Source organism: Chiroxiphia lanceolata, chromosome 17 (genome assembly GCF_009829145.1).
Source record: "Chiroxiphia lanceolata isolate bChiLan1 chromosome 17, bChiLan1.pri, whole genome shotgun sequence".
Lineage (NCBI taxonomy): Eukaryota > Metazoa > Chordata > Aves > Passeriformes > Pipridae > Chiroxiphia > Chiroxiphia lanceolata.
Window position 1 is genome coordinate 12,364,243 of NC_045653.1, and position 22,705 is coordinate 12,386,947.

The 22,705-nt window shown below is 56.7% G+C and overlaps 2 protein-coding genes across 2 annotated transcripts; both read right to left on the bottom strand.

The window, feature by feature from the left end:
• Positions 1-952: 952 nt before the first annotated feature.
• On the bottom strand, positions 953-7,462 carry CDK5RAP1 (CDK5 regulatory subunit associated protein 1). The gene is made up of 13 exons (XM_032705250.1): positions 7,234-7,462; positions 6,544-6,647; positions 6,035-6,069; positions 5,233-5,333; positions 4,885-5,095; positions 3,998-4,118; positions 3,492-3,722; positions 3,150-3,247; positions 2,983-3,038; positions 2,738-2,868; positions 1,736-1,885; positions 1,213-1,353; positions 953-1,100 (listed from the first exon to the last, which is right to left on the bottom strand). Exons 1-13 carry the CDS (start codon positions 7,460-7,462, stop codon positions 1,020-1,022), a joined length of 1,689 nt encoding a protein of 562 aa, XP_032561141.1. The 3' UTR covers positions 953-1,019.
• Positions 7,463-8,454: 992 nt separating this feature from the next.
• LOC116795549 (bactericidal permeability-increasing protein-like) lies at positions 8,455-17,260 on the bottom strand. The gene is made up of 15 exons (XM_032705318.1): positions 17,115-17,260; positions 16,048-16,162; positions 15,506-15,634; positions 14,913-15,068; positions 14,462-14,525; positions 12,502-12,565; positions 11,949-12,040; positions 11,614-11,790; positions 11,330-11,389; positions 11,055-11,222; positions 10,698-10,765; positions 10,412-10,453; positions 9,991-10,055; positions 9,413-9,489; positions 8,455-8,803 (listed from the first exon to the last, which is right to left on the bottom strand). The coding sequence occupies exons 1-15, from the start codon at positions 17,227-17,229 to the stop codon at positions 8,756-8,758; spliced, it is 1,440 nt and encodes a 479-aa protein (XP_032561209.1). The 5' UTR covers positions 17,230-17,260; the 3' UTR covers positions 8,455-8,755.
• Between the last annotated feature and the right edge of the window lie 5,445 nt (positions 17,261-22,705).

The window sequence follows — 22,705 nt, forward strand, 5'->3', positions numbered from 1 at the left end:
TATCTGTATGAAAAGGGGCGATCCTTTCTCACATCTCAGTTTACTCATAAGTGCAGGTCACAGGTCCTTGTTTGAATTTTGCAGAGCAGGCTGGAATGTGACATGGTGCAGCTGGGGTCAGCTGCAGGCTGATGAAAACAAGGAACTGTCAGATGCACTTACAGAACTTACTGGCCATTTAAATCAGTTCAACCACTTCTTTAGCGAGCAAAGGGATGTTTGGATTACAGAGCTGCACACCAAGTTTTAAGAGGCCAGAGCTGACCCTTGGCTGGCAGCCACATCTTACCATGCATCCCTCAGGCCTGGAGACAAGGAAAACCTCTGTAGCTGAGATCCAATCTTCCCCAGTAGGAGGGCAAGGCTGCATTCCCTCAGCCTCAGACACAACAGATTCGCTGGTGCACGCTAAACACCATTTTACATTCCACAGTCCAGCATGACATTCCAACACACGAGCACGGTGCGGGTTCTTGCCTCCACTTTCCAAGCATTTTGCCAATATTTGGAGAAAATTCATCAATGTTCTCCTGTTCTTTCAGTTCTTTGTCCCCTTTGACAGTACCCCTACTATTCTCCAGCAGCTAACTGGAGCTGTATTTTTCAGGCACTACCAGCTTTTGCAGCTCCTATATTCAGCCGAGCTTGTAGGAAGGACCTGCTCTGCACATGCATCTCTCAGGCTGGGCTGTATTAGAAGATGTGGTCGCAGTCAGAGGATGGACCTGCAGCACTGCCAGGGTGGATCAAGCCTCAGAGCAAGTCAAAACACACAATCTCACAGCAATTGTGTTTGGCAAGTTTACACACACCTTCCACCCCTTTTGCCTACAAACTTGCACACATCTACGAGGGGTACGTTGTAGCCAAAGCAGAAATATGTATGTATTTTATTATTTCACAAATAAATTTTAATATACATATATCTCCCTGTTTTCTACTGTATCTCCACCTAACAACACTTTCTTGTTTCTTCCTGGAGAAAATGTGCTGCTTCCATCCACGGGCAGCAGGGACCCTCAGCGACAGGCAGCAGCACAGGACAGGGTTGTCCGGCAGAGTGGAACTCCCCTCAGGGTCTGTGAGCTGGCAGAGGTCACCTGAAAGAAACAACACAGGTCTTCAGGCATGGAAAGGCTGGGGAGGATCCACTCTAATTTTAGGCTCTTCTGGCAGCAGCTGCTCTAGAGAACAGCACTGCAGGCAGGTCACCTTCACCACCACGTAGTCCCCCGGCCGGGCTCTGCCCGGAGCCCCGCAGTCCGCAGCATCCTCCAGCTCAGCATCAGGGAAGATCACCTTGATGTTGCCGTCGTTCCTCCCACACAGCTCCGAGGCAGAGCGCTTGCTGGGCTGGAAGGAGGACAGGGAACATTACCTGCATGGCAATCGCTCTGATTCACTGCTGGGCTTTATTGCCTCGGGAATAATTAAACCCACATTCCACGCCGTTAAGCAACTCCTGGAACAGAGCCCTGTGGCCAGAGCTCCTGGGTGACACACACCCCAAAAGCACTAATTCTGTGCTTGGCCAGAGACACATCCCTAACTGATCCCATCCTTTGTGCTCAGCTCAACGCTCTGGAAAAACCAAGCTGTCTGCTTAAGGGTGAAGAAACACTCTTGGGGAGTCCTGGGATTACGTGGGGAAAGTGAGAAGGGAGGGCAGAAGTGGTGACTGCTCTGCACAGGGCCAGCAAGAGTGGAAGAGGACTACTTGGTTTCAGGCACTCACCCCCTCGACCAGCACCAGCTGGTCCTGCCCCACCAGCACCGCGTTGGCCCTGGCAGCCTCCTCTCGGAAGGCGGCGATGAGCTCCTCCAGCCGCCGCCTCTTCACGTCCGCGGGCACATCGTCCTGCAGCCGGTGATACGCCCGGGTCTTCTGCAAACACACCGAGCCAGTGCGGCCCCTCAACACCCATCCTGAGCTCAGAGCTTTGTCTGACCCCAGCCAGCTCTGCTGCTCTTCCAGCAACGGCTTCCCACGTGCTTAAGTTCGTATTCACAACGGCATTATTCCGGGTGCTCAGCACCAGCCGCGTCCTCAAGTTCCTCACACCTTTCTGCTCCACCTTTTAGGCAGAAGGTTTGATGTAGGGCACTGAGTATCAGCGGCTGTGAAACAGTTTTGCAGCTCCTGAGTGGGATGTGCCTGTGCCTGTCTGTCCACAAGGACAGGCAATGGATTCTTCTAGTTCTAGTCCCATGTGCTGAAACGTGCTCTATACTCCTTTGCTTCCTTATGTTTCCCAACCTCCTGTCCTCTTCCCCGTCAGCATCACATACTCTGGAGAGCATTCTAATGGGGATTTATCAACTATCCACTCTTCTCATGGAAATACCTTCTGACTCAACTGACAGTCCCTATAGCTGGGCTCCAGCCCAGCTCCCTCAGCACAGTCCTCATGAGCAAATAAAGCACCAGCAGCTGGGTCTCTGCAGACAGAGCTGCTTCCCTGCAATCGCTCTGGAGCATCTGCAGAGCCAGGTCACCAAGCAGTAACCAACCCTGACACTCCACAGAGGAGCTGGAAGCCTTCCAGGCACAACAACAGCCCTTGCAGAACCCCATGCCCTACAAGTCCTGCCTGCGAGAAAAAAAAATCTACCACTATACTACTTTGGGTATGATTTTCAATAGCTTTTAAAAACTGTGTTATTGTGAGAAATAGCACTGAGTAGTCAGGTGAGATGCCCAGAGGTAACAGACTTCTCCACCAGGTCCTGCACTCACCTGTCTCATGCTGTAAGCAAACAGGAAGCCAACGTTGTAGCGGACTTCCCTCAGCAAGGACATGGTCTGCTGGTGATCTTCCTCTGTCTCCCCACAGAACCCAGCGATGAAATCGCTGCTTAAGCTCACTCCTGTAAGAGACATGACTGTACACTTCCCTCATGGAAGAGAGGAATGCTTCACTCAGGAAAGGACAGTGAGATACAGCTGTGCTGAGCTCAGATGAAGCCAAAGGGAATGCCCACCTGGGATGGACTCACGCACGTGGTGCACAAGGTCTAAATACGCTTCTCTTGTGTATCTGCAATGAACAGCACATGGATTTGCTCACTGGAAACCCACGAACCGGTGAGGAGAAACCAGCACCCCAAATCAGAGGGCAGGGCACAGGGCTCCCTGCGGGGTGACCCACCCTCGCCGCATGGCCTCCAGCACTCGTGTGCTCCCGCTCTGGGCTGGGAGGTGCAGCTGTTTGCAGATGTTGTGTCGCTCCTGGATGAGCTGCAGGACCTGTGATAAGCGACCAGGAGATGTCCCAGATGGCTCAACTCTACCAGGGTCCCAAGAATGCCTGGGTAAAAGCCAGCAAGCTGCAAATCTGCAAGCTTCAGCCCCAACATCCCTGTCCCAGGAGCTGCTGTTCCCAGTCTGGGATTTCATGTTCCCTTTGGGAGGACAGCACAGTCCACATCTCACAATTCAGAGTTGCCTCCCTGCCTGCAAGCAGAGGTCCAGGTGTTTATTTTACACTTGCCTCATCAGGAAAATCCTTGGGGTGTGGAGAGGTAAAACGGATCCTCATTTCTGGATCAATCCTAGAGACCTGGTCCAGCAGGTGTGCGAAGCGCAAACCTCCCTGTTTGGCTTTGTAGACTGTGCTAAAGCCACGGCTGAGGCCTGGGGCAGCTGCTGACTGGAACTGCACCTCAGACAGGTCTCTATAGCTGTTGACGTTCTGACCCAAGAGGGTCACTTCTTTCACTCCCTACAAAACAAACAAGAGAGGAAAAAATATAACCTGAGTAGGATGGACAAGCTGCAAGGGCAGTCATGGTTTTACTCGAAGGATTTTCCAAGGAAGCCCTCCTTTCCCTAACTATCATGGAGTATTACAAGAGGAATCAAAAAACCAGTGGTGGAACCCCAGAGTAACCTCATCTCCACAGATAGAGATGGTTAAATGTATCATTGAAAACACTGCTACCAAAACCCACCCTTCCTCCCATGGTTTGGGACAGGTGGGAAGAGGCTCTGCCTCACCTGATCCGAGAGCATCCTCACTTCCTGCAGGATGGATGCGATGGGGCGGCTCCTTTCCCGGCCTCGGGTGAAGGGCACGATGCAATAGGTGCACATGTTGTCACAGCCCCGCATGATGGACCTGCCCAGACATAAAGCACAGGTCACACCACGACTGCTCTGCAAGAACCATCCATGCTGCATCCTGCCCTGCTTTGTGCCCAGCACTGCTGCCTCCAGCCAGCTCTGCACACAGACCAGCTCTGGGCACAGCTCTGCAGTTTACCTCACACTCCCCTCCACCCACCCTGCCTTTGGCTTGCCCTGAGTTAACACCTCCTGATTCTTCATGCACATTCCCAAGAAAGCTGGAAAGAACGAGGAACAGACTTCCACTGCAGCCTGGCAGTGATCAAAGGTCCTTCCCACTGTCCTTCCATATGCTATGGCCACACAGAGCAGAATGAGGTTTCATGTTTGGGAGTGTTATTACCAAAACTAAACAAACAGAAATAAAATCAACAGAAGTTACAATGTGTCTGAGATTAGAAGAAAAAATAACAGAACCTAGGGCAGGGCATCACAGGAAGCAGGGGATGAGAGAGGCACAGACACCAGTGGGACAGAAATCACTCAGTGCAGCATCAGGCTGAGGCAGTCAGCATTCCCAAAGGTGAGGGAGAGAAGTCCATGACAGCCTGAGCTTGGGGCAGGCTCTCCACGTTCCCAGTCACACAGTGAAGCAGCAGAAAACACACATTCTGGTAAATTCATGCCTCTGGGCTGCTGGGAGCAAGTGCAGCCAGGCACTGCATCTCCTGGGCCGCTGCTGTCACCGACACGTCTGCTCTGCACAGCAGATTTCCAAACCAGAGCCACAGAAACAAGCACTGGGAGAAGGTACTTACACAAATGCTGTCGTGCCACCTGCACTAGTCTGGACAGGCAGAATGTCTGCATAAGTCTCATCTAGGGACAGCAGGACATTGGCAGCTTGCTGGCCAGACTCTGCCACAGCCAGCAGCCGGGGCAGGTCGCGATAGGCATCGGGGCCTGCCACGATATCGACCAGCTTCTCCCTGTGCAGAATCTCCTCCTTAAGCCTCTCAGCCATGCATCCTGCAGCCAAAGGAGAAGAGTCCTCATTAGGCAGTGCCCACCCCCTGTTACAGCCCTGCAGCCCTTCCCAGCTGCTTTCACCCCACGGAAAAGGCGGGTGCTGCCAGAGGGGAACAGTGAATGCAGGCTGGTGGTACCCAGGATCCCGATGCGCAGGGGTGCACGAGCCGGCTGCCGACGGGCCTTCAGCGCCTTGAGGTGCTGCAGCCGGTTCCAGATGGCCTGCTCTGCCTTCTCCCTGGGGAGCCAGGAAAACCGGTTGTTCTAGCTGTTGCACTTTAAAATTGCCCCAACCTGAAGCACTTTCTGAGGAGAATTCAGCTAAAGGGAGGGAATCATCCACCTGACGGACCCGATGGCAAGCCATTTGTGGTGTGGGGATTATGTCTTAACTCTGTCTTATCTATTATCACTTTATTTGCTTGGAAGCATCTATGCTGCAGAAAAAACAGACTAAACTCTTGGGGACAAAAAAGTACCGTAGCCACAGTATGAGCTACACTGCAAGTGACAGTGAGCATTCAGGATCTTCCCCATTCAAAAAAACCAAGCAAAGTTCCCTTTGTATTTATATCAAATTGCCCTTAACTGTATTTCTCACACTTCTGAACTATTAGACACCCTGTATTACACACCCACTTCAAGAGAAAACAGAATATTAAAAAATAAAATCATTAAAGCACTGATTGCGCAGGTCTCTCACTGCTCATGGCATATACACAGAGCTTGCACTACCAAACAACTTCTCACTACATAGAAAAGCAATTCATAGCACAAATAATGTTGTAAATTGTGGCATCAGCCAGCTCTACCCTCAACTAAACAGTCACTTTCACACCTGCACACTCCTTTCCTCACACAACACATGTATTGCTTTGGTTTTCAAATGGAAATTCCTTAAACACTGTCCAAAGCCAGTAACAACAAAAGTTTCCTTACCTCACGGAACAGGTGACAAGGAGAACCACATCTGCCTAGATTAAAAGCAACAAAAAAGGAAGAATTCATAAAAGCCAGATGATAAGTTTTTCATGCCCTGCCTGGGTAACCTGAAGAGGCAGACTATAAAACTCACTTAAGGTAGGGAAAAAGACCTGCCTGAGCACACAGCGGGTTTCAACAAACAGAAGTGCAAGAAAGTAAGAGAAGACAAGTAGAGTCTTCCACTAAATGACAGAATTAAACTCAAAGATGAGTCAGGAGGACCCTGCTGTGTCCAATCCTTCTCCAACTGAGAGGGAGCCCAGCAGTTTAAAGAAAAAAGACAACCCACAGCTTTCTACCACACTTGTTAGGTAGTTTCCTCCACTCCGCAGAACTCAAATCGCAAAAATCACAACATCCTGCAGGACTGCACTCCAGAGGAAAGCTGGGACTTGCAGGCACAGCCAGGGTGTGAGGCCCCCACAGCCCTGCGCTGCAGGAGAGCTGTCAAGGTGCTGCCTTACCTCATCCAGCTCCTTTGTCCTGGCATAGCCATTCCTCTGCAGGATGGCCCAGGCGATCTCCGTGTCGTTGACGTTCATCTGGCAGCCATAGGTCTCCAGGTAAACTGCAACACAGTCAGGGACCTGCTCAGCTCCCATCCACAGCCTGTTCTGTGACCTTCTCTATAGGAAGAAGCCTTCAATCCCACCACTGGAGTTAGAGAAGCAGCTGCCTTCACCTGCAGCCCACAAAGGATAACCAAAGGACACACTCCGGGAAGCCCATGTGCTCAGAGCATGTCTCTGCAACACGACAAGTCTGGACCGTGGAGCTGTTGTGTCCTTACTGAAATACAACTCTCAGTGCAATGAAAACCGTCCCCTCCACAGGGCACAGCAGCCAGGGCTCTGCCACAGCCCCGCTGACAGCCCAGCACACACCGCGGGCAGGTGCCAGAGGAAGGCCCTCCCTGCCCAGCTCCGTGGTGGGGACACACACACAGAGCCTGCTCCCTGCCCAGATCCGTGACGGGGGGCACACAACCCACTCCCTGCCCAGCTCCACGGCGGGGGAGACACACCAGTGCGGAGCCAAGGACTAAATTCCTTCTAGTGCCAAAACTCCCTCAGGGCCCCAAAAGCTCCGAAACAACTCGCTTCCCCCCCGTTCGGCTGACCCCACGAGCCCCCCGGACCTGCAGACCCACAGACCTTTCGGGGCCCCGGGGGCAGAGCCCGTCTCGGGAGGCGGCCCCGTCTCCCTCACGGCCGCTGCCTTCAGGAAGTGCCGCAGGTCGGGCCCCGCGGGCAGCGCGGCCCCTCGCCCCTCCGGCCGCTGTCCCGGCCCGCAGTGTGCTCTGCGGGCGGCCCCGGTGCGGGGCCCGGCCCTGGGCGGGCGCAGCAGCCCCGCCGCCCGCAGCGCTCGGGCCCCGGGCAGCATGGCCGCGGCTGGGGGGGCGCTTTGGGGGACGGACCGGCCGGGTGGGCCGACAAAAGCGGCCCGGCCGCCGCTCCCCGCCCCTCGGCACCGCGTTCCGCCCCGCCGCCGTTCCGGGCCAGCCCCACTGCCGCGCGGCACCGCCGCGAAAATCGTGGGGTTACAGAATGATTTAGGTTGGAAAAGGTCATCGAGATCATCTGAGATCAAGTCCAAGCTATGTCGGAACACCACCATGTAGCACCATGTCCAGTCTTTTCTTAAGCGCTCCAGACTTGGTGACTCCATCACCTCCATGGGCAGCCCATTCCAATATCTAATCACCCTTTCTGCCAAGAAATTCTTCCCGATGTCCAACATAAACCTCCCTTGGAGCAGCTTAAGACTAGATCTTCTCATCCTATTGCTGCTTGACTGGGAGAAAGGTTCGACCCCCACCTTGCTACGACCTCCTTTCAGGGAATTGTAGAGCGTGAGAAGGTCTCCCCTGAAATTTCTCTTCTCCAGGCTAAACTACCCCAGCTCCCTCAGCTGCTCCTCATAGGACTTGTTCTCCAGACCCTTCCCCAGCTTCCCTTCTCTGGACTCGCTCCAGCCCCTCAGTGTCTTTCTTGAACTGAGGGGCCCAGAGCTGGACATGGCACTTGAGGTGTGACCTCGCCAGTGCCCACTACAAAGGGGACAATCACTGCCCTGGTCCTGCTGGCCACACTATTCCTGATAAAAGCCAAGATGCCACTGGCCTTGGCTGTCTGGGCACACACTGGATCGTGTTCAGCTGCTGTTGATCAGCACCCTCAGGTCCTTCTCCACTGGGTCTTCGCTGTAGTGAAGGGACAGGACGGCAGGGCACAGGCATTCCATGGGGCCTCAACATTGTTGTGACAATGGGAACAGATGAGCCCAGTGGTCCCGCTCCCACTCCCACTCCTGCCTGGCCCAGTGCAGAGAGCCCGTTGTGGCCCCGAGCACGGACAGTGACACTGACACCACGGCCCCGGCGCCAGCGCCTTTATTGCTGGTGAGAGGCCCTGGGATGAGGAGGGCCGGAGGGGAAGGGGTGGCTGGGGGCAAGGGACCCCCAGCTCTCAGTAGCACTGGGTAAGGCCCCAGTGAGGGGATGGGGGGTTCAGCCCTGGGGGTGCTGCTGCCCCTGGCCACAGTCCAGGCCAGGGCAGTAGTGCAGGACATGGCAGGATCAGTGGTGTTTGTCTCCTGCAGTAGGGCCAGGGGGAGGGAAAGGTGAAGGAGTCAAGGGGGTATTTTCAGTGCTGGAGGTCCCTCATGGCCTTATCTTCATGCCTTAGGTTGGAAATGAACGTCTGCTCCAAGTAGCAGGAAATTCTGGGAAAAAGAGAGAAAGTGCTGAACTGACACCAGCCCTGGCAGCTGTACTCCCCAACACCCCTCATACCCCAGGAGGGAGACGGGATTGGCACGTGGCTCTGCCAGCCCCTGTGCCTAATTTTCACCCTGGCAGGCTCTGGAGGCATTTCACAGCCACTGTGGTGACACCCCTCTGGGGTTTCCCTAAGGCTCCCCACCACAGGGGCTCTCTCCGCTCCCCAGGACCCGGCACAGCTCCTCCCACAGGGGCTGACAGGCTCCCATGCCCTGCAGGGAGCAGCTGTGTCCCACCTCACAGCATCCCAACAGACATTGCCCATGGGGCAGGGAGGGGGCTGGGGGCTGACACTGCTGCTAAAGATGCTATAAAAAGTATTGTGGGAAATTCAAGCCCCGGGTTCAAGAACTGGAGAAGGATGTGATGCTGCCCCAGGCATCCACGGTGCAGATGGGAAAAGCGTGGCTCTGGTTTGCCACTGGGCTGTTGGGATCACTCTCCTGCCTGCTCCCTCCCAACATGGTTGTGGGAACTGGATTTGGAGGCTGTGATGGCTGGCAGGGGCTCAGGGGTGGCAGGATGGTCCCCAGCTGCTCCCCCTCACTCACCTGGTGGAACCTTACGAAGGTATTGAAGAGCCGTATCCTGTCGGGCAGTGGCAGAGGGAAACCCTCATCTAACCGGGCTGGAAAAGACAACACATAGCTGCATTGGGATGGGGAGTGAATGGAGCACTGGCCACGCAGAGAAGGCAGCCACCTCCTCCCCCCAGCCCCTTCCTTGCCTCTGCTGCTCGCAGGGCAGGCAGAGGAAATTCCTCCCAAGCTCCACGGCAGGGCTGGGGGCTGCGTGTTGTGCCATGACAGCCCCCTGGGCCCCTTCAGCCGCCAGCCCCGCTCTGGCCTGAATTGCTGGAGAGGCAGGAGAAACAGGGAGTGGGGGAGAGGGTCTGGAAAGCATTAAGATATGCATAGGGCTCATTTTTTCCATTGCGTGTGCTGCTGGGAGCATGTCACAGTGGCAAGAGGATCCCACCGCTTCACAGCCACCTCCTGCACACTCTGTGGGCTTTACCCCTGGATCAGCCTTGGAAACGGGGATTTAATTAGTGAGCTGGGACCGCTTGAATGGAGCAACCCGACCGGAGGCTGCTCCAGCACCCCCATTCCCCCCAGCAGGTTCTCACCATTAAGACGGGGGAGCAGGATATCGGAAGCAAAGATGTTCATTATGGACTGCAGCAGTCGCACCGGGGAGGGGAGAGGGGAGGAAAAGCTTTAGCCTGCAGGACAGGAGATGTGCAGGCACTGGAGGGTAATTAGGAAAAGAAAAAGGGATGAAGAGCCAGGATGGGCACACACTTTGCCAGAGACCAGCAGCCTTGTCTGGCCACACTGGCAGGGTAGGAAGTGCAGGGGTAAGAGCAGCAATGGATCTGGCTCTGCATCCTCTCCCAGCCTTGCAGGCTGAGGCAGGATCAGTGTGGGGTCCTGAGGGCACCCCCAGGTCCCATGTTGGGGGGCAGGGGCAATGAGCTCTCTCCTTGGTCCCCAGTAGGCTCTCAACTCCATACTGGGGACTCTGGTCATGGTCAAGGATAACTTACCTGGAAAGTGCCAACAACAGAGTCCTTTAGAGAGAGCTTGATCCTGCACAGGGACAGAAGTGGTGCTGTGGAGGATGTCCCAGCAGAGGGAGCAGGGATGTCCCAGTGGACGGAGCAGTTCCACCCACTGATGGCCATGCAGATCCTGCTCCCTCCAGCCTCAGCTCATCCCCTCCACACCAGGTCCACATCCCTGGGACCTCCCCACTCATTCTCTGTCCCTGGGAGCCCAGAACAGAAACACCCCCAGCCACCCCCTGCCCAGCAGTGGCCGCTCCCCTCCGTACCTGCCCACATTCAGGCTCCCAACTATGTGGCCAGATCTCATGTCGATGACAGCAGACACGTTTCCTGTCTGGGGAGAGAGCACAGAGCTCCAGCAGTGACCATCCCACCTCACCCCAAACCAGACACCCAGGAAACAGCTCTGACCAGCTGAAATACAGCGGGACTGCTGCCCATCCGGGGGCATGTTTGCACCCAGCATTAAACCTGGCATTTGTCAGCTTGGGTATTGTTCTGTTGGGGACCCCCACTGCATTGGACAGCACGTGGCACCTCCCCTGGCAGGAGCTGGGCAACAGGACTGAGCACAATTCAAACTCTGTCTTTGCCTCACTGCTGCAGCTTGTTCATGAACTCACCAGGCTGAGGACAAAGAGAGGAGCCAGGCTGGAGTTGGGAAGGATGGCATAAGCCTGGACATCCACAACGGGCTTGAGTGAGATTCCTCCTGGTCCAATGTTCAGGAACGGGGCAGTGAGGGTGGACAGCCTGAGCTTCATTGGCATGTTCGGGTACATCTGCTCCAGCTGCATGGAAGCAGGGAGAGAGTGGGGACAGTGGCACAAATCTGAGCTGCTGGGGGAGAACACCTCTGTGTACAGGTGCTCTGGGGAGGCAGGGCTGGACTACTCACCTGGGGAACGAAGGCTGAGAAGGTGGAGGTGTTCAAGTGGAAATCAACATCCTTTGGGATCTGCAGGGAGAGGACTGTCACGCTGGGGCAATGTGGCACAGCAGAGCCCCTGGCGAGCCCACCCATCCCCATGGGCTGCTGTGCTCAACAGCCTGGCCCCATCCCACAGCCCCAGCTCTTCCACTGGGGGTCCTCCAAGACCTCTGGCTGCCACCAGAGCTCCTCAGCAAATGGAATCCCTACCAGGGGCTCGGGGCCAGCCTTATCCCTCCTGCACCACTCACCATGGCATCCGTGATTTCGAAGACCAGTGCCCCGGACGTGTGGTAGGCGAAGCTGGCTGTGTTGAAGAAGTAGCTGGAGGCCCCAAAGTAAACCATGCGATTGTGATCCGAGGGCAAGGACAGCGGCAGTGGTGAGAAGGGGACAGTGGAGCGGTGGGCCAGGGAGTAGAATTCACCCTGGGAGAAGGGAGAGAGTTAGAGAAGGAGGGCAAATAGCGGTGGAGCTCAGCTGCTGACTCGGGCTGGCAAACAGCATTTGTAGCAGGTACCAAAACCTCGATACCCACCCACCTGTGGCATTGGCCAAATCAAGTGTCCCCAGGGCAGCCTCTCACCTTCAGGCCTGTGTCCAGGGACTGGGCAGTAGCAACTGGGGGTGCCACGAAGGAGTAATCAATCCCAGTCCTGGCATCTATCTTGGCTGTGACTGTGAACACGAGGCAGAGAGGTGAGCGAGAGGGAGATGGCTGGGGAATCTGTGAACAGATCACCCTGACTGGCATTCAGGCAGTGCTGCATCTGGGCTTCCTGGTGCATCAGCTCAGTACCAGCTGCACGTGTGCTTGCTTCTGTTTAGAAGCAAAACATCCCATTTTCCTCCTGGCTGTTTCTCAGCCATGCAAACCAACTCCTGGACCTGAGGAATGGCCTGGGTGGTCCCTGCTAAGGCAGTCCAAGCCCCTACCAGTCCTAGAGCACAGCTCCTGGAGGAGTCTCTGCAGCCAAACAAAGTGCACAGTGACATGTCTCTGCTGATCAGGTCCTCCCCAGCTCCCAGCTTGGGTGCAGGAATACAAGGGGGGGAGTAGACACGAGGTAAAATGCTGTCCTCATGGCTGGAAAGGCTAGGAAAAACTGGTCCTAAACCCCCGTGCAGCCCCCTGGTACCTGGCAGGGTCCGGACATACGTCTGGAGCTCACTGTGCACAGACTCGGCCACGCTGTCACAGACCTGTGAGGGAAAGGCCACAGAGCTGAGCAGGGGCAGCCAGGTCACAGCCCCCACTCAGAGCAGAGGCCACACTCCCTGCTCTGCTGCCTGCTGCTGGGTTTATTCCTTAACAAAGCCTGCTTAAATAAAAGAGTACACAGTGATGATTGTCTCCATTCATCAGACAGCACATTAAGTGTCCAAGACACAAGCAGGGTTTATACCATTCCCCACTGCAGGAACGAACCATGAGCTGCCAGAACTTGGCCAAAGCAAGGTTAACCTACCCCACAGGGGCAGAAGCACTGATTGCACTGTAGCTGAGCTTTCCTGAGCTCCTACAACCCCATGCCAGGACAGAAGAGCACATCCCTTTGCTGCTGTCATACCCGGCTGAAGCCCTGGCATTAGTGGGGATTTAATCCAGGAAATTTACTGCGGGGCACAGTCCTGCAGGTAGCTGAGAAAATCTACAAAGCTCCTTCCAGTGCTTTCCCTGTATTATCACAGAAACTACCAGCAGGATCCAGCCATCATCTCTGACCAGGCATAGAGCCTGCAGAGCTGATGATGAGATGCAGCACTGTGGAGGGGCAGTGACCACACTGACAGTGATGAAGCTGCTGGCTGGGCAGTGCCAGGGAGGAGGAGGAACAGAGCCTTGGGCATGGCCTTAGAGACAGCAGGTTGCTGCTCTTTCCCGTGCCCAGTGATATTTGTCTGTCTGTGCTGGAAAAGCCCCATTGCTTCCTGCAAGGACGTTGCTGCAGACAGGCAAACACAGCCCTGGTCCCAGTGACGAGGATCTCCCTGTGATCTGGATTTCCCTTGACCTGGATTTCCCTGTGACCTGGATTTCCCCATGACCTGGATTTCCCTGTGAGCTGGATCTCCCCGGGAATGGTGCCTCAGCACTGGGGGCATGAGGACTGTCCAAGCATGTGCAGTGAGAGCAGGAGGCAGACACAGGCTGCCCGGGCTTGGTCGGGACTGAGCTGTGTGGGGGGAGTTCCAGGGCAGTGCATTCCCAGCCCCTACCCTCTCCTGCCCCCCACCCCTCGCCCCATCACTCACACAAAGACACTAAGGAATGTGGGGGGGCAGAGGGTGCCCAGAGGGAGGCAGAGGGCAGCAGGGTCCCCTCATAGTCCCAGAGCTGCCCTCCTTCAAGGCGGCAAAACAGCAGAAAAGACCTCTGAGTCCCAGCGTGGCTCCTGCTGCCAGGCCATCTGCTGTCCCAGCCCCCAGGGGCCTTGGGAAATTGGTATTGGGAATAGTGCCTGGGCAAGATGGGATCTGCCTCAGGAGTGGGATTTGCCTGTTCTCCAACTGCCTCCTTCCTGAACAAGGTTCACATCCAGGGAGGCTGTAACTCATGCCAGTTATCCTTGTAGTAATTATTGCTAACAGCTTGTTTCCATGTCTTGTTGCAGGTCTCCTGCATGTCGGTGTCTGTACCAGGTGGCAATACCAGGGCTCCCTGACCCCCCTCCGTAAAACAAAACAGCAAGTGTCTGAAATCCAGGAATGAGAGTTTCCCCCCCAGTGCTCCCCAAAGCCCTCCAGAGCACGGCTGGTTAAAGGACAGCTCTGATCAGGTTCCCTCTGTTACAATGAGTTTGGCTGAGGCATAAGATCTAATTAACTGACCACATGGAAAGAAAAGTCTTTGTTAATTAGGAACCAATTACACTGGGCTTTGGCAAAGGCTGCAGGTTTCAAATTCAGCCTGAGACACATGATGCTACAGAGCCTGCAATGCCTGTTCCTTTGGTTTTCACCAATTGGCAACACAGCCCTGTGTTCTGGTTCTAGTTACATCCCTGCATCTGCTCCGATCCTTCCAGCACATCAGCTACAAGTGAGGGCTAAAAACCATCAGAAAAATGCAGAACCCTGCCCTCACTGCTCACATACCTTACTCTCCAAAATCTTCTTGAACTTGGACTCAATAGCACCGTGGAAGAGGTTGTAAAGCCACCTGCAGAGAAACACAGAGAGGAGCCCTGTCTCTAGCTCAGGGACTGCTGCAGAAGTATGTGCCCATAAAAGGGAGACCCTAGAGATGTGGGACCTTGGGAAGATCGTTCCCACACCAATTTGACTTCTGGCTTTGCCTCAGGGTTTACATTTGCAAACAGACCTGCTGGTAAACCACAAAAGTCTGGTATCTGCCTAAACCGCCCTCAACCCCCTTAAATGTGCAGCCACAGCAGGAGAAAGTCAGGCCAGATTTAAGACCAGGCAAGCTCAGATATCCCAACATCTTACTCCTTGCACCAGGGCCACATTCCAATGGCAGGGCTACATTCCCACAGCAAATGGGCCAACACAAAGTGCTTCCAGATCTCCCAGTGAAGTCACGTACCCGAATTTGCCCGAAAAGAGCACCCGGACTTTGGAGATGCGGGTGCTGCAGTCTGAGGTGCTGATGGTGGGTTTCCCAGTGGCATCACTGCCCAGCCTCAGGCTGATTTTGATGTAGACATTCTCCACCTTCAGGTCAAATGAGCCATGGTCCCGGCTGCAGGGAGAGGGGGATGAGAAAGGGATGTTTCTCAATGCCAAGGCCTGGTGAAGGGACCTCAAATGAGCTCTGGGATGGATCAATCTAACTCAGACTCCTCCTTGTATGGTGCATCCAGGGGAGACTGGGAAAGTTGTTAAACTCAGGGGAAACAAATTTCACTGGCACATAAACTAGGAGACGTAATCTTTAAATGGAGGAGAGTGAGAGCAAGTAGGGGAGGTGGAAAAGAGACCTGAGAGTCCATGCAAAACTCTCTCATCATGTGTCCTGTTCCTGCCTCCCACCCTGTTTTATCCATCATATCTGGGGCAGCAAAGTGACAGCTGCCCAAAACACACAGGAGAGGGAGAGGAGGAAAAAATCTGTCCAGACCCAGAGAGGGAGACACAGAGTGAGCACCCAAGCAGGGAGGGGAGGAGCTGGGCACGCACATGAAGAGCATCTTCACCCGCCAGTCCCCATCCAGCTCGGCGAAGGCGTTGGAGATGGCAACCTGCAGGCCCATGTTGGGGACAGGGGAAATCCGTGAGTAGGGCAGGTGGAAACTGCGAAGGCGCAGTCTAAAAATAAATGAATAAAAAGAAAAGTTATGTTACAGTAGTGGGAGTACATGGCTGGGGAGTCACTGCAGTGCCCCAGCTCCAGTTCTGCTGCAGCAGGGAGCTGGGATATCCACAGGGGCTGGGCTCCTCCTCTGTGTGGAGGTGGGGGGCCCTAGTCCCATGGGCAAGGTCACCTCCACCACCAGGATTTCGATTTCACAAACTCCACCCACACCCAGAGTACCATCACCCCAGTTCCCTTTTCCCTTTGGGCAGGGGGTGAAGCAGGAACATCTCTGCCTGTACCAGGGACAGGGCCAACATCTCAGGGAGCTGTGGAGGTGACAGGATGCTCCTCGCTGCTCCAGGAGGTCCCTGCCCTCCCCACCTCCCCTTGCCCATCGCCTGGGTTGGGCGCTGGCAGGGCTCACCTAGAGAGCTCATAGTGCACCTTTCCCACACGCAAGACACGAAAGTCTCCCGACATGTCTGGCAGTGTCAGCTCGGCCAGCTTCTTCTCCAGCATCGCAATTCCATGCTGATGGGCTGCAGGGACACGGGGAGAGCATCACTGCCACCACTGCCACAGGAGCTGGAGCACACTTTAGGTGTGCAGAGGAAGGATCATCCAGGTGATGCTTTCCACCTCTCAGGTGGGCTTTAACGTTAGTCTCCCTGTACAGAGCCAGCCCTGTGAGCACCCAGACAAGGTTGCCTGGTGTCCTGCTTGCAAGCCCCAGGGCAAGGTGGTGGCCACAGAAAGGAGAAAGAGGTCCCAGTCCTCACTCTCCAGGCTGTGCGCCGTGTGAGGAGCATGGGAGGTCCCAGGCACCAGGCTGCTTCATGCTCAGTGCAGCAGGAAAAGCTGGATGGAGCCTGTGTCCTAAAGGAGTAGCACGGCATCAGTGGGTGCTGATGCCTCCCTGCCTCTGTCTGGGAAGGGGAGTCACGTCCTCTCCTGCATGGCTGGCAGAGCTGCCAGCTAAATGAGCTGTTTCTCACACAGTGTATTTCAATCCATAACTGTGCTCTGCTGGAGCCAGGGCTCTGCCTGCCTCCATAAAACCAGCACAGGGCCCATCCATCTCTGTCACTTCCCTACCCTGCAGCTCCCCACCTCCTCTCTCCTCCACAGCTCACTCCTCCAGGTCTCATGGCTCAGTTGCCTGGGCATGTGCCATGGGACCAGCCCCTCCCTCAACACCTGGGTGCAGCTCTCTGAGACCCCACAGGTCTGGTCCCCTCTGCAGGGGCTCCATCAAGCTGGGGGGTGAGGGGGGCAGATGAATGTAAAAGGGGAAGCCCCGGGCAATGGTGCATTCGGCACCCCGTCCAAGGATTCTCCCATCCTGACCCAGGGTCCTGTGCTCTCCACATGGGCACCCATGGCTGAGAAGCCCCATCCTGCCCCAGGACCCTGCACTTCTCACAGAGGGCCCAGCTCTACCCCTCTGCCACCAGCACATCTGCAAAGAGGGAAATCAGAAGCAGAACCCACCGTAGTCCAAGCCTGCCTGGGTGATCCTCACCACAAAGCCGGGGTTGGTGGCTGTGGTGAGCACCAGGCACAAGGCCAGCGCCCCGCAAGCCACTGCCAGGTTCTGCGCTCCCATTCTGGCTTCCCGCAGTGCTGTGCTCTCCCTGCCCACACCACCTTTATATCCCTGCCAAAACGGGAACCTCTGGCGAGGGAGGCGTGTGGAGCCAGGCGGGGCGTCCCCAGATCCACAGGGCTTCCTGCTCGGCCACCGCCCTGCTCCTCTGTGCCACTGGCACTGTGGCACCTGTACCCAGTGGCACAGCTGGTGCCTCTCATCAAAGGCAGGGAAGGGGCAGTGGAAACTGAGAGGCAACAGCCCAGTTTCCAGCTCTCTGTCAGTACCAGCAGTCCCTGCATGCGGCAGCAGCAGGTGCTCAGTGGAGCAGAGCTGGGTTTGGCAGCAGAGCCTGACAGAGACACGTTCCTGCACCCCAAGGCCCTGGCACAGGGCTCCAGCACAGAGCAGCCATGCACAAGAGGAGACATCCATCACTCCAGGATCAAACCCCAAAGGCAACACTTCTGGGGCCCTGACAGGTCACAGCTCTTGTCACAGTGGCTGGAGACAGGGGCAGGAGTTGGGTGCAGGTAGGTAGGGGCAAGGGGGGAGCACCCCCGTAGCTCCCAGCTGGGAGAGCTGGGCTGGCTGATCTCTCCTTGCAGGACAGAGGTGAGGGAAGAAGAAATGATTCAGTTACTTTCATTTCCTGTTGGGGTCCAGGCACAGGAAACCCGCAGCTGCTGATGCAGGCAGATCTCGTGCTGGATCCAGGGAAGTCCTGGCTGCCAGAGGCAACATCCCTGAGCCGAGCAAGGATGTTGTGAAATGCAGCTATTGCTCAAGCAGAGCCACTGGCATGGCATGGCCATCCCCCGGTGCTGCAGCCCCAGGAGACCCCAAGGGATGGGGTCACAGAGCACTGAGTGTCTGTGCTGGAGAAACCCGGCACGTGGAGAGCAGGGATGGAGAGACCAGTGCACTCGGTTCCCCTCTGCCTTTCTTCCCACGAGCTTTTGGTGAGGTCACTTGCAGGCTGCCTGGCAGATGCCCAGCAAATGCCCACCAGGCCTGTATGAGTGGCTACAGCTTTGGAAAGTGGCACTGCAGTCGCTGTCAGCTCTGAGACCCAGGGCAGGGAAACAGGGACATGGTAAGGATGGTACCTTCAGAGAGGGACAAACCGTCCAGGGCAGAGCCGTGTTCCACAGGCACCCACCACCATCCACAGGCTGTGATCCTCAGTGCCAGCCCAATCTATCCCTGGGAGCCAGAAGCCCATGGGCAGAGCTCCTTTTGCCCAGAGTTCCTTTTGCCCAGAAAGAAGCAGCCAAGGGCAGAGTTGAAGGGTGAAAGGCCAAATCCCCACTCACATCCTGCACAGCACCATGACCCCTCCTGTCACCCATCACCAGCTCATCGCTGGGTCTGGCTTGTTTCAGAGGAGGAGCACCCAAACCTCCCATGGTGACATCCCACCTCCACAGGGCTTCAGACCAGCAGTCAAGACATTCAGGAGGAGCATTGAGGAATCAGAACATCTTCCATGAGGAGAAATGAAATTTTATAGGGAGCAGCACAGATAAGAAGCAAAACCAGGAAGTCTTCCTCCTGGATTTGAGCAAATTTTGAGGCTGAACTGAAAAAAGCCGACAAAGAGCCAAACCCTAACCAAACACTCCCGTGTTTGGCAAGCAACAGCCAAAACCACATCTAAAGTTTGACACACAGGATGGTCCTAGGAGTGCTTCCTGCAAGGGATGACAGAAGGAACTGAGCATGAAATCCTGCCCTGTTTGACCCAGCCTTTCAGGTGGGAAGAGGCTTCTCCTGCTGAGCTTCTCTGCCCATTCCAGGAGCGTGAGGGCTCCTCTGCTGGGGAGAGGCCAGTCCCCCCTGGCTGCTGCAGAAGGAATGGACCATAGTCAGATGGGAGCCAGTAGCCCAGGAGGGCAGGGACTTGCAGGAATTCCCTTTCCTGTGCTGCCACTGTCCCCTGCTCAGATCAGGACACCGCTCCCCGCTGTCCCCACGACACCCCTTGCTCCCCAGGCCAGAGTTCCCTGTGGCCCCACACACTCCTCGGCACGTGCAGGCGGTTCCCCATCCTGTCCCAGCTCTTTCCACATCTCTCCCATGATACAATGGCCCAAACCACCCTGCAGCCACGTGCTAGGATTCCCCAGGGACCACAGGGGCTGGGCTGGGGCAGTGCTGCTTCGGTGAGCAAGGACATCCAGGTACGTTTTCCATCTGCAAGGAAATCCGGACACACCCGTGTCCCGCGGTGCCACAATCACCCCGGGAATTCCCCCGACGGCGTGTGCCGGTGCCAGAGGCAGCACTGCTGCTGCTCACCAGCCTTCCACCAGCAGGCACATGTGGGCTGGGGAAACACCGGGGAAAACCCGGGGACTCGACAAGGAAAGCGAGAGCAGCCCAGATGGGTTTGGAGGGAACTTGGAAAGAAAAGTCAACAGCTCAAAATAAAACCTCCCACATCCATTTCCAGCCAGGACAAGTTCACTGTCACCAACAGAACTGGGCCGTGACCAGGACCTGTGGCCACTCTGGTTGTCCCTAGACCAGTAGGCACTTCACCAGAGCTCAGAGAAACACTGTCAACATAAAGGTGTGGGGAGCTGCAGCTCCTGCCCACTGCCTCATGTGTGGTGTCACCACCAGCCTGATGCTGCCCACTGTCACCTGCACGTCCCTGACAGCCTCTGACCCAGCAGCATCTAAAAATACATCTGGGAGACATGTGGGGGCTCCTCCATGGTTGTTTTCCCAGCTGCAGGCTCAGCGTGACCTAGCCACAGCTGTTCCTGGAGCTGGGAGGGCTCTAGGCCAGCGTGGGGTCGCTGCTGACGCCAGCCCTGACCGCTTCATCAAACAGAGTCAGTGGGGACAGCCAGGGACCCCAGAGCTCACACAGCCCCTGCAGGGCATGGCCAGCAGCAGGCAAGGACCCTGGGTATGGGGACATAGGGTCCACCAGGAGCCCAGCCACAGAGACCAACCCTGACACTGGGCTCACCGCCCTTACCCTCCCTCCAGCCCACCATCCCAGTGACATCCCAGGGGACCCCTGGGACCGGCACTGCAGTCAGTGTCTCTCCCCCCGCCAAGGGTTGCCTTCCCCCAGACAGGCGGGCTCCTCTCGCAGCACGCCAGCTCATGACACAGGGTCTGGGAGCCTCGTGGGAGACAAAGGGGGATGCAGAGAGCCAAGGGGGTTGATTTTGCAGAAAAGTAAAAATAAAAATGCAGGAATGGTGACCTCGGGCAGAGCCCAGGGGGGGATCTGAATGGTGGCTCTGTGCCGGCAGAGGGACAGGGCAGGAGGCCACATGAAGCCTGTCCCAGCAGCTGCTCGGGACAAACAGGACATGGAGAATGGGAGCAGCAGAGGAGGGTGAGCTCATGGGGTCAGGGGCCCCGGGGTGGAAGGGGCACCCATGAGGCCCCAAAGAGCTCTGCCTTTTGCTGGGCGGGCTTGCTCCCCAACAGCCCAACTCCCAGCTCTGAGCTTCACTGTCTGAGGCTGGCAGGAGGGGATGGGGAGATGCTTTGGGGGATGCAGGGCCGGACGCAGCCATGCTCAGTGCCCTCATAGGGTGGCCCAGCTCAGCACAGCTGGCAAAAGGCACCCCATGGTGCAAGTGGGGAGCTGCTGCTCTCGGTGCCAAGGTGGGGGGGTCCCTCTGGGCTCAGCTCCACATCTGTCCCCTCCTGCTTGCCGGTGCCACAGAGGGATTGATCCATTGTGGTGGTGCCAGGACCCGGTCAGTCACATTGCCCTCCTCCCTGCCCTCAGCCTGGTGCCCGTCAGGAGGTGTGAGAGCCAAAGCAAGTTCTTGGGCTCATTTCAGAGGTGACTACACAATTAAAGAAGGTCACAGCCCTGAGCTCACGCTCCCCTGCTCTCAGAGAAACTACAAAAAGCCTGAAGCTGGTAAGCGAACTAACACAATTACAGGAGGAATCGGCTGCTGGTGGGGAGGAGGAGCTGCCCAGTTGGCCCCAGCTGGCACTGGGGATCCCGGGCAGGAGGCTGGGAGCCAAGGGCCAGCCCTGCAGGGAGCTGTGTGTGAGCTCAGCCCAGCGCCCCAGCCCAGTCCCCACGGCCAAGCCTCTGCCCACCTGCACAACCCCTGGTGCCTGAGCCCTCGCAGCACTCATGATCCATGTGGGCGACGGGAGGGCTCTCGCCAGCTCCCAAGGAAATGGGAAGCAAACGCGAAGGCCTCGCTGGCGCCGTCCTCCCTCCCACACGCCAGCAGCCCAGCTGCACCTCCTCCCGTCTCAGCTTGTTTTCACAGCCTGTCCTTTGGCCGCTCACTGATCCCTGGACAAATGTTCGTTAGCCAGACTGCCCCGGCAGCCTGCGGCCCACGCCGGGGCCACCCCACCCGCCCTAGTCCTGTCTCCCTTCCCAGCCCCAGTCCCGGCCTCGAGCCCATTCCCACGAACATGACAGTGGAAATGACTCCAGCCTGAGCTCTTGCTCAGATTTAAGAGTTTAAGGGTTTAAGAGTGCTGGACACCGTGAACAGGGCTGGCAGAGCTGGGAACCCTGTGCCCACTGTGCCTGAGGATGGGAGACTTGCCTCTGCCCACCATGCCTGGGGCTGGGAGAGCTGTCTGTGCCCAGAACTGACAGAGCTGTGCAGAGCAGCACTTCGCCTGAGGAGACACCAAATCTGTGGCTTTGGCTCTTACGCTGGTTGTTTTTGTACAGTTCTGGTTGCTGAATCCCACGATCCTGCTCCTCAGTAGGTCCTTCCCATCATTGGAACAGCTCAAAGTCCCCCGGGAGACACTCACTGTGCTGCTGCTGCACTTTTGGGGCAACTCAGGAACGGGAACTGGGAGCCACGGGATCCATCCAGGACACAGACCAGTGCTGGGGATCACACCAACTCTGCCTGACTGGGGTGGACTGGAAAAGAAGAAAATCCCCCCAGACATTACATGTATGAACACATCTGCACACATATATATACACATGCACATGCAGCTCTGCATGTTCCCGGTATATTCCAGGACCCCTGTCTGGAGCTGCTTGGGGGCCAGGGGACTGCGGGGGCTGTGGGAGGACCCCCAGTACAACCCCTCCTGCCACCCCCCAGGGCTTCTTTCTCCGGGGGTCTTACGCTCCCTACACCGCGCCATCCCATCCCATCCCGCCGGGGGCCGCTCTCACCCGCCGGCGGGGGCGCGCAGGGAGACCCCCCCGGGGGATCCGCGACTCGGGAGCGCACGGGGGGCTCCCACCAGCAGGCACAGGGAAGCGGCCCCCCGGCCCCCCCCGCGCTCCCCGGGCCGCCCTCGCCAGCCCCTTCCCTCCCCTCCCCCGCCCCGCCCCGCTCGCTCTTTCTTAGTCTTTTCTTTCTTTATCCTTCTTTATTTTTTTTTCTTCTTTTTTTTCCCCAGAAGAGGCGCGGCGGGCGGAGGGGGCCGGGGGGGCCGGGGCTGCCCGCCCCCGCCCGCGGCTCCGGAGGCGCCGGCGAAGGGAAGAGCCGCCCGCGGAGCGGGGACTGGCCGG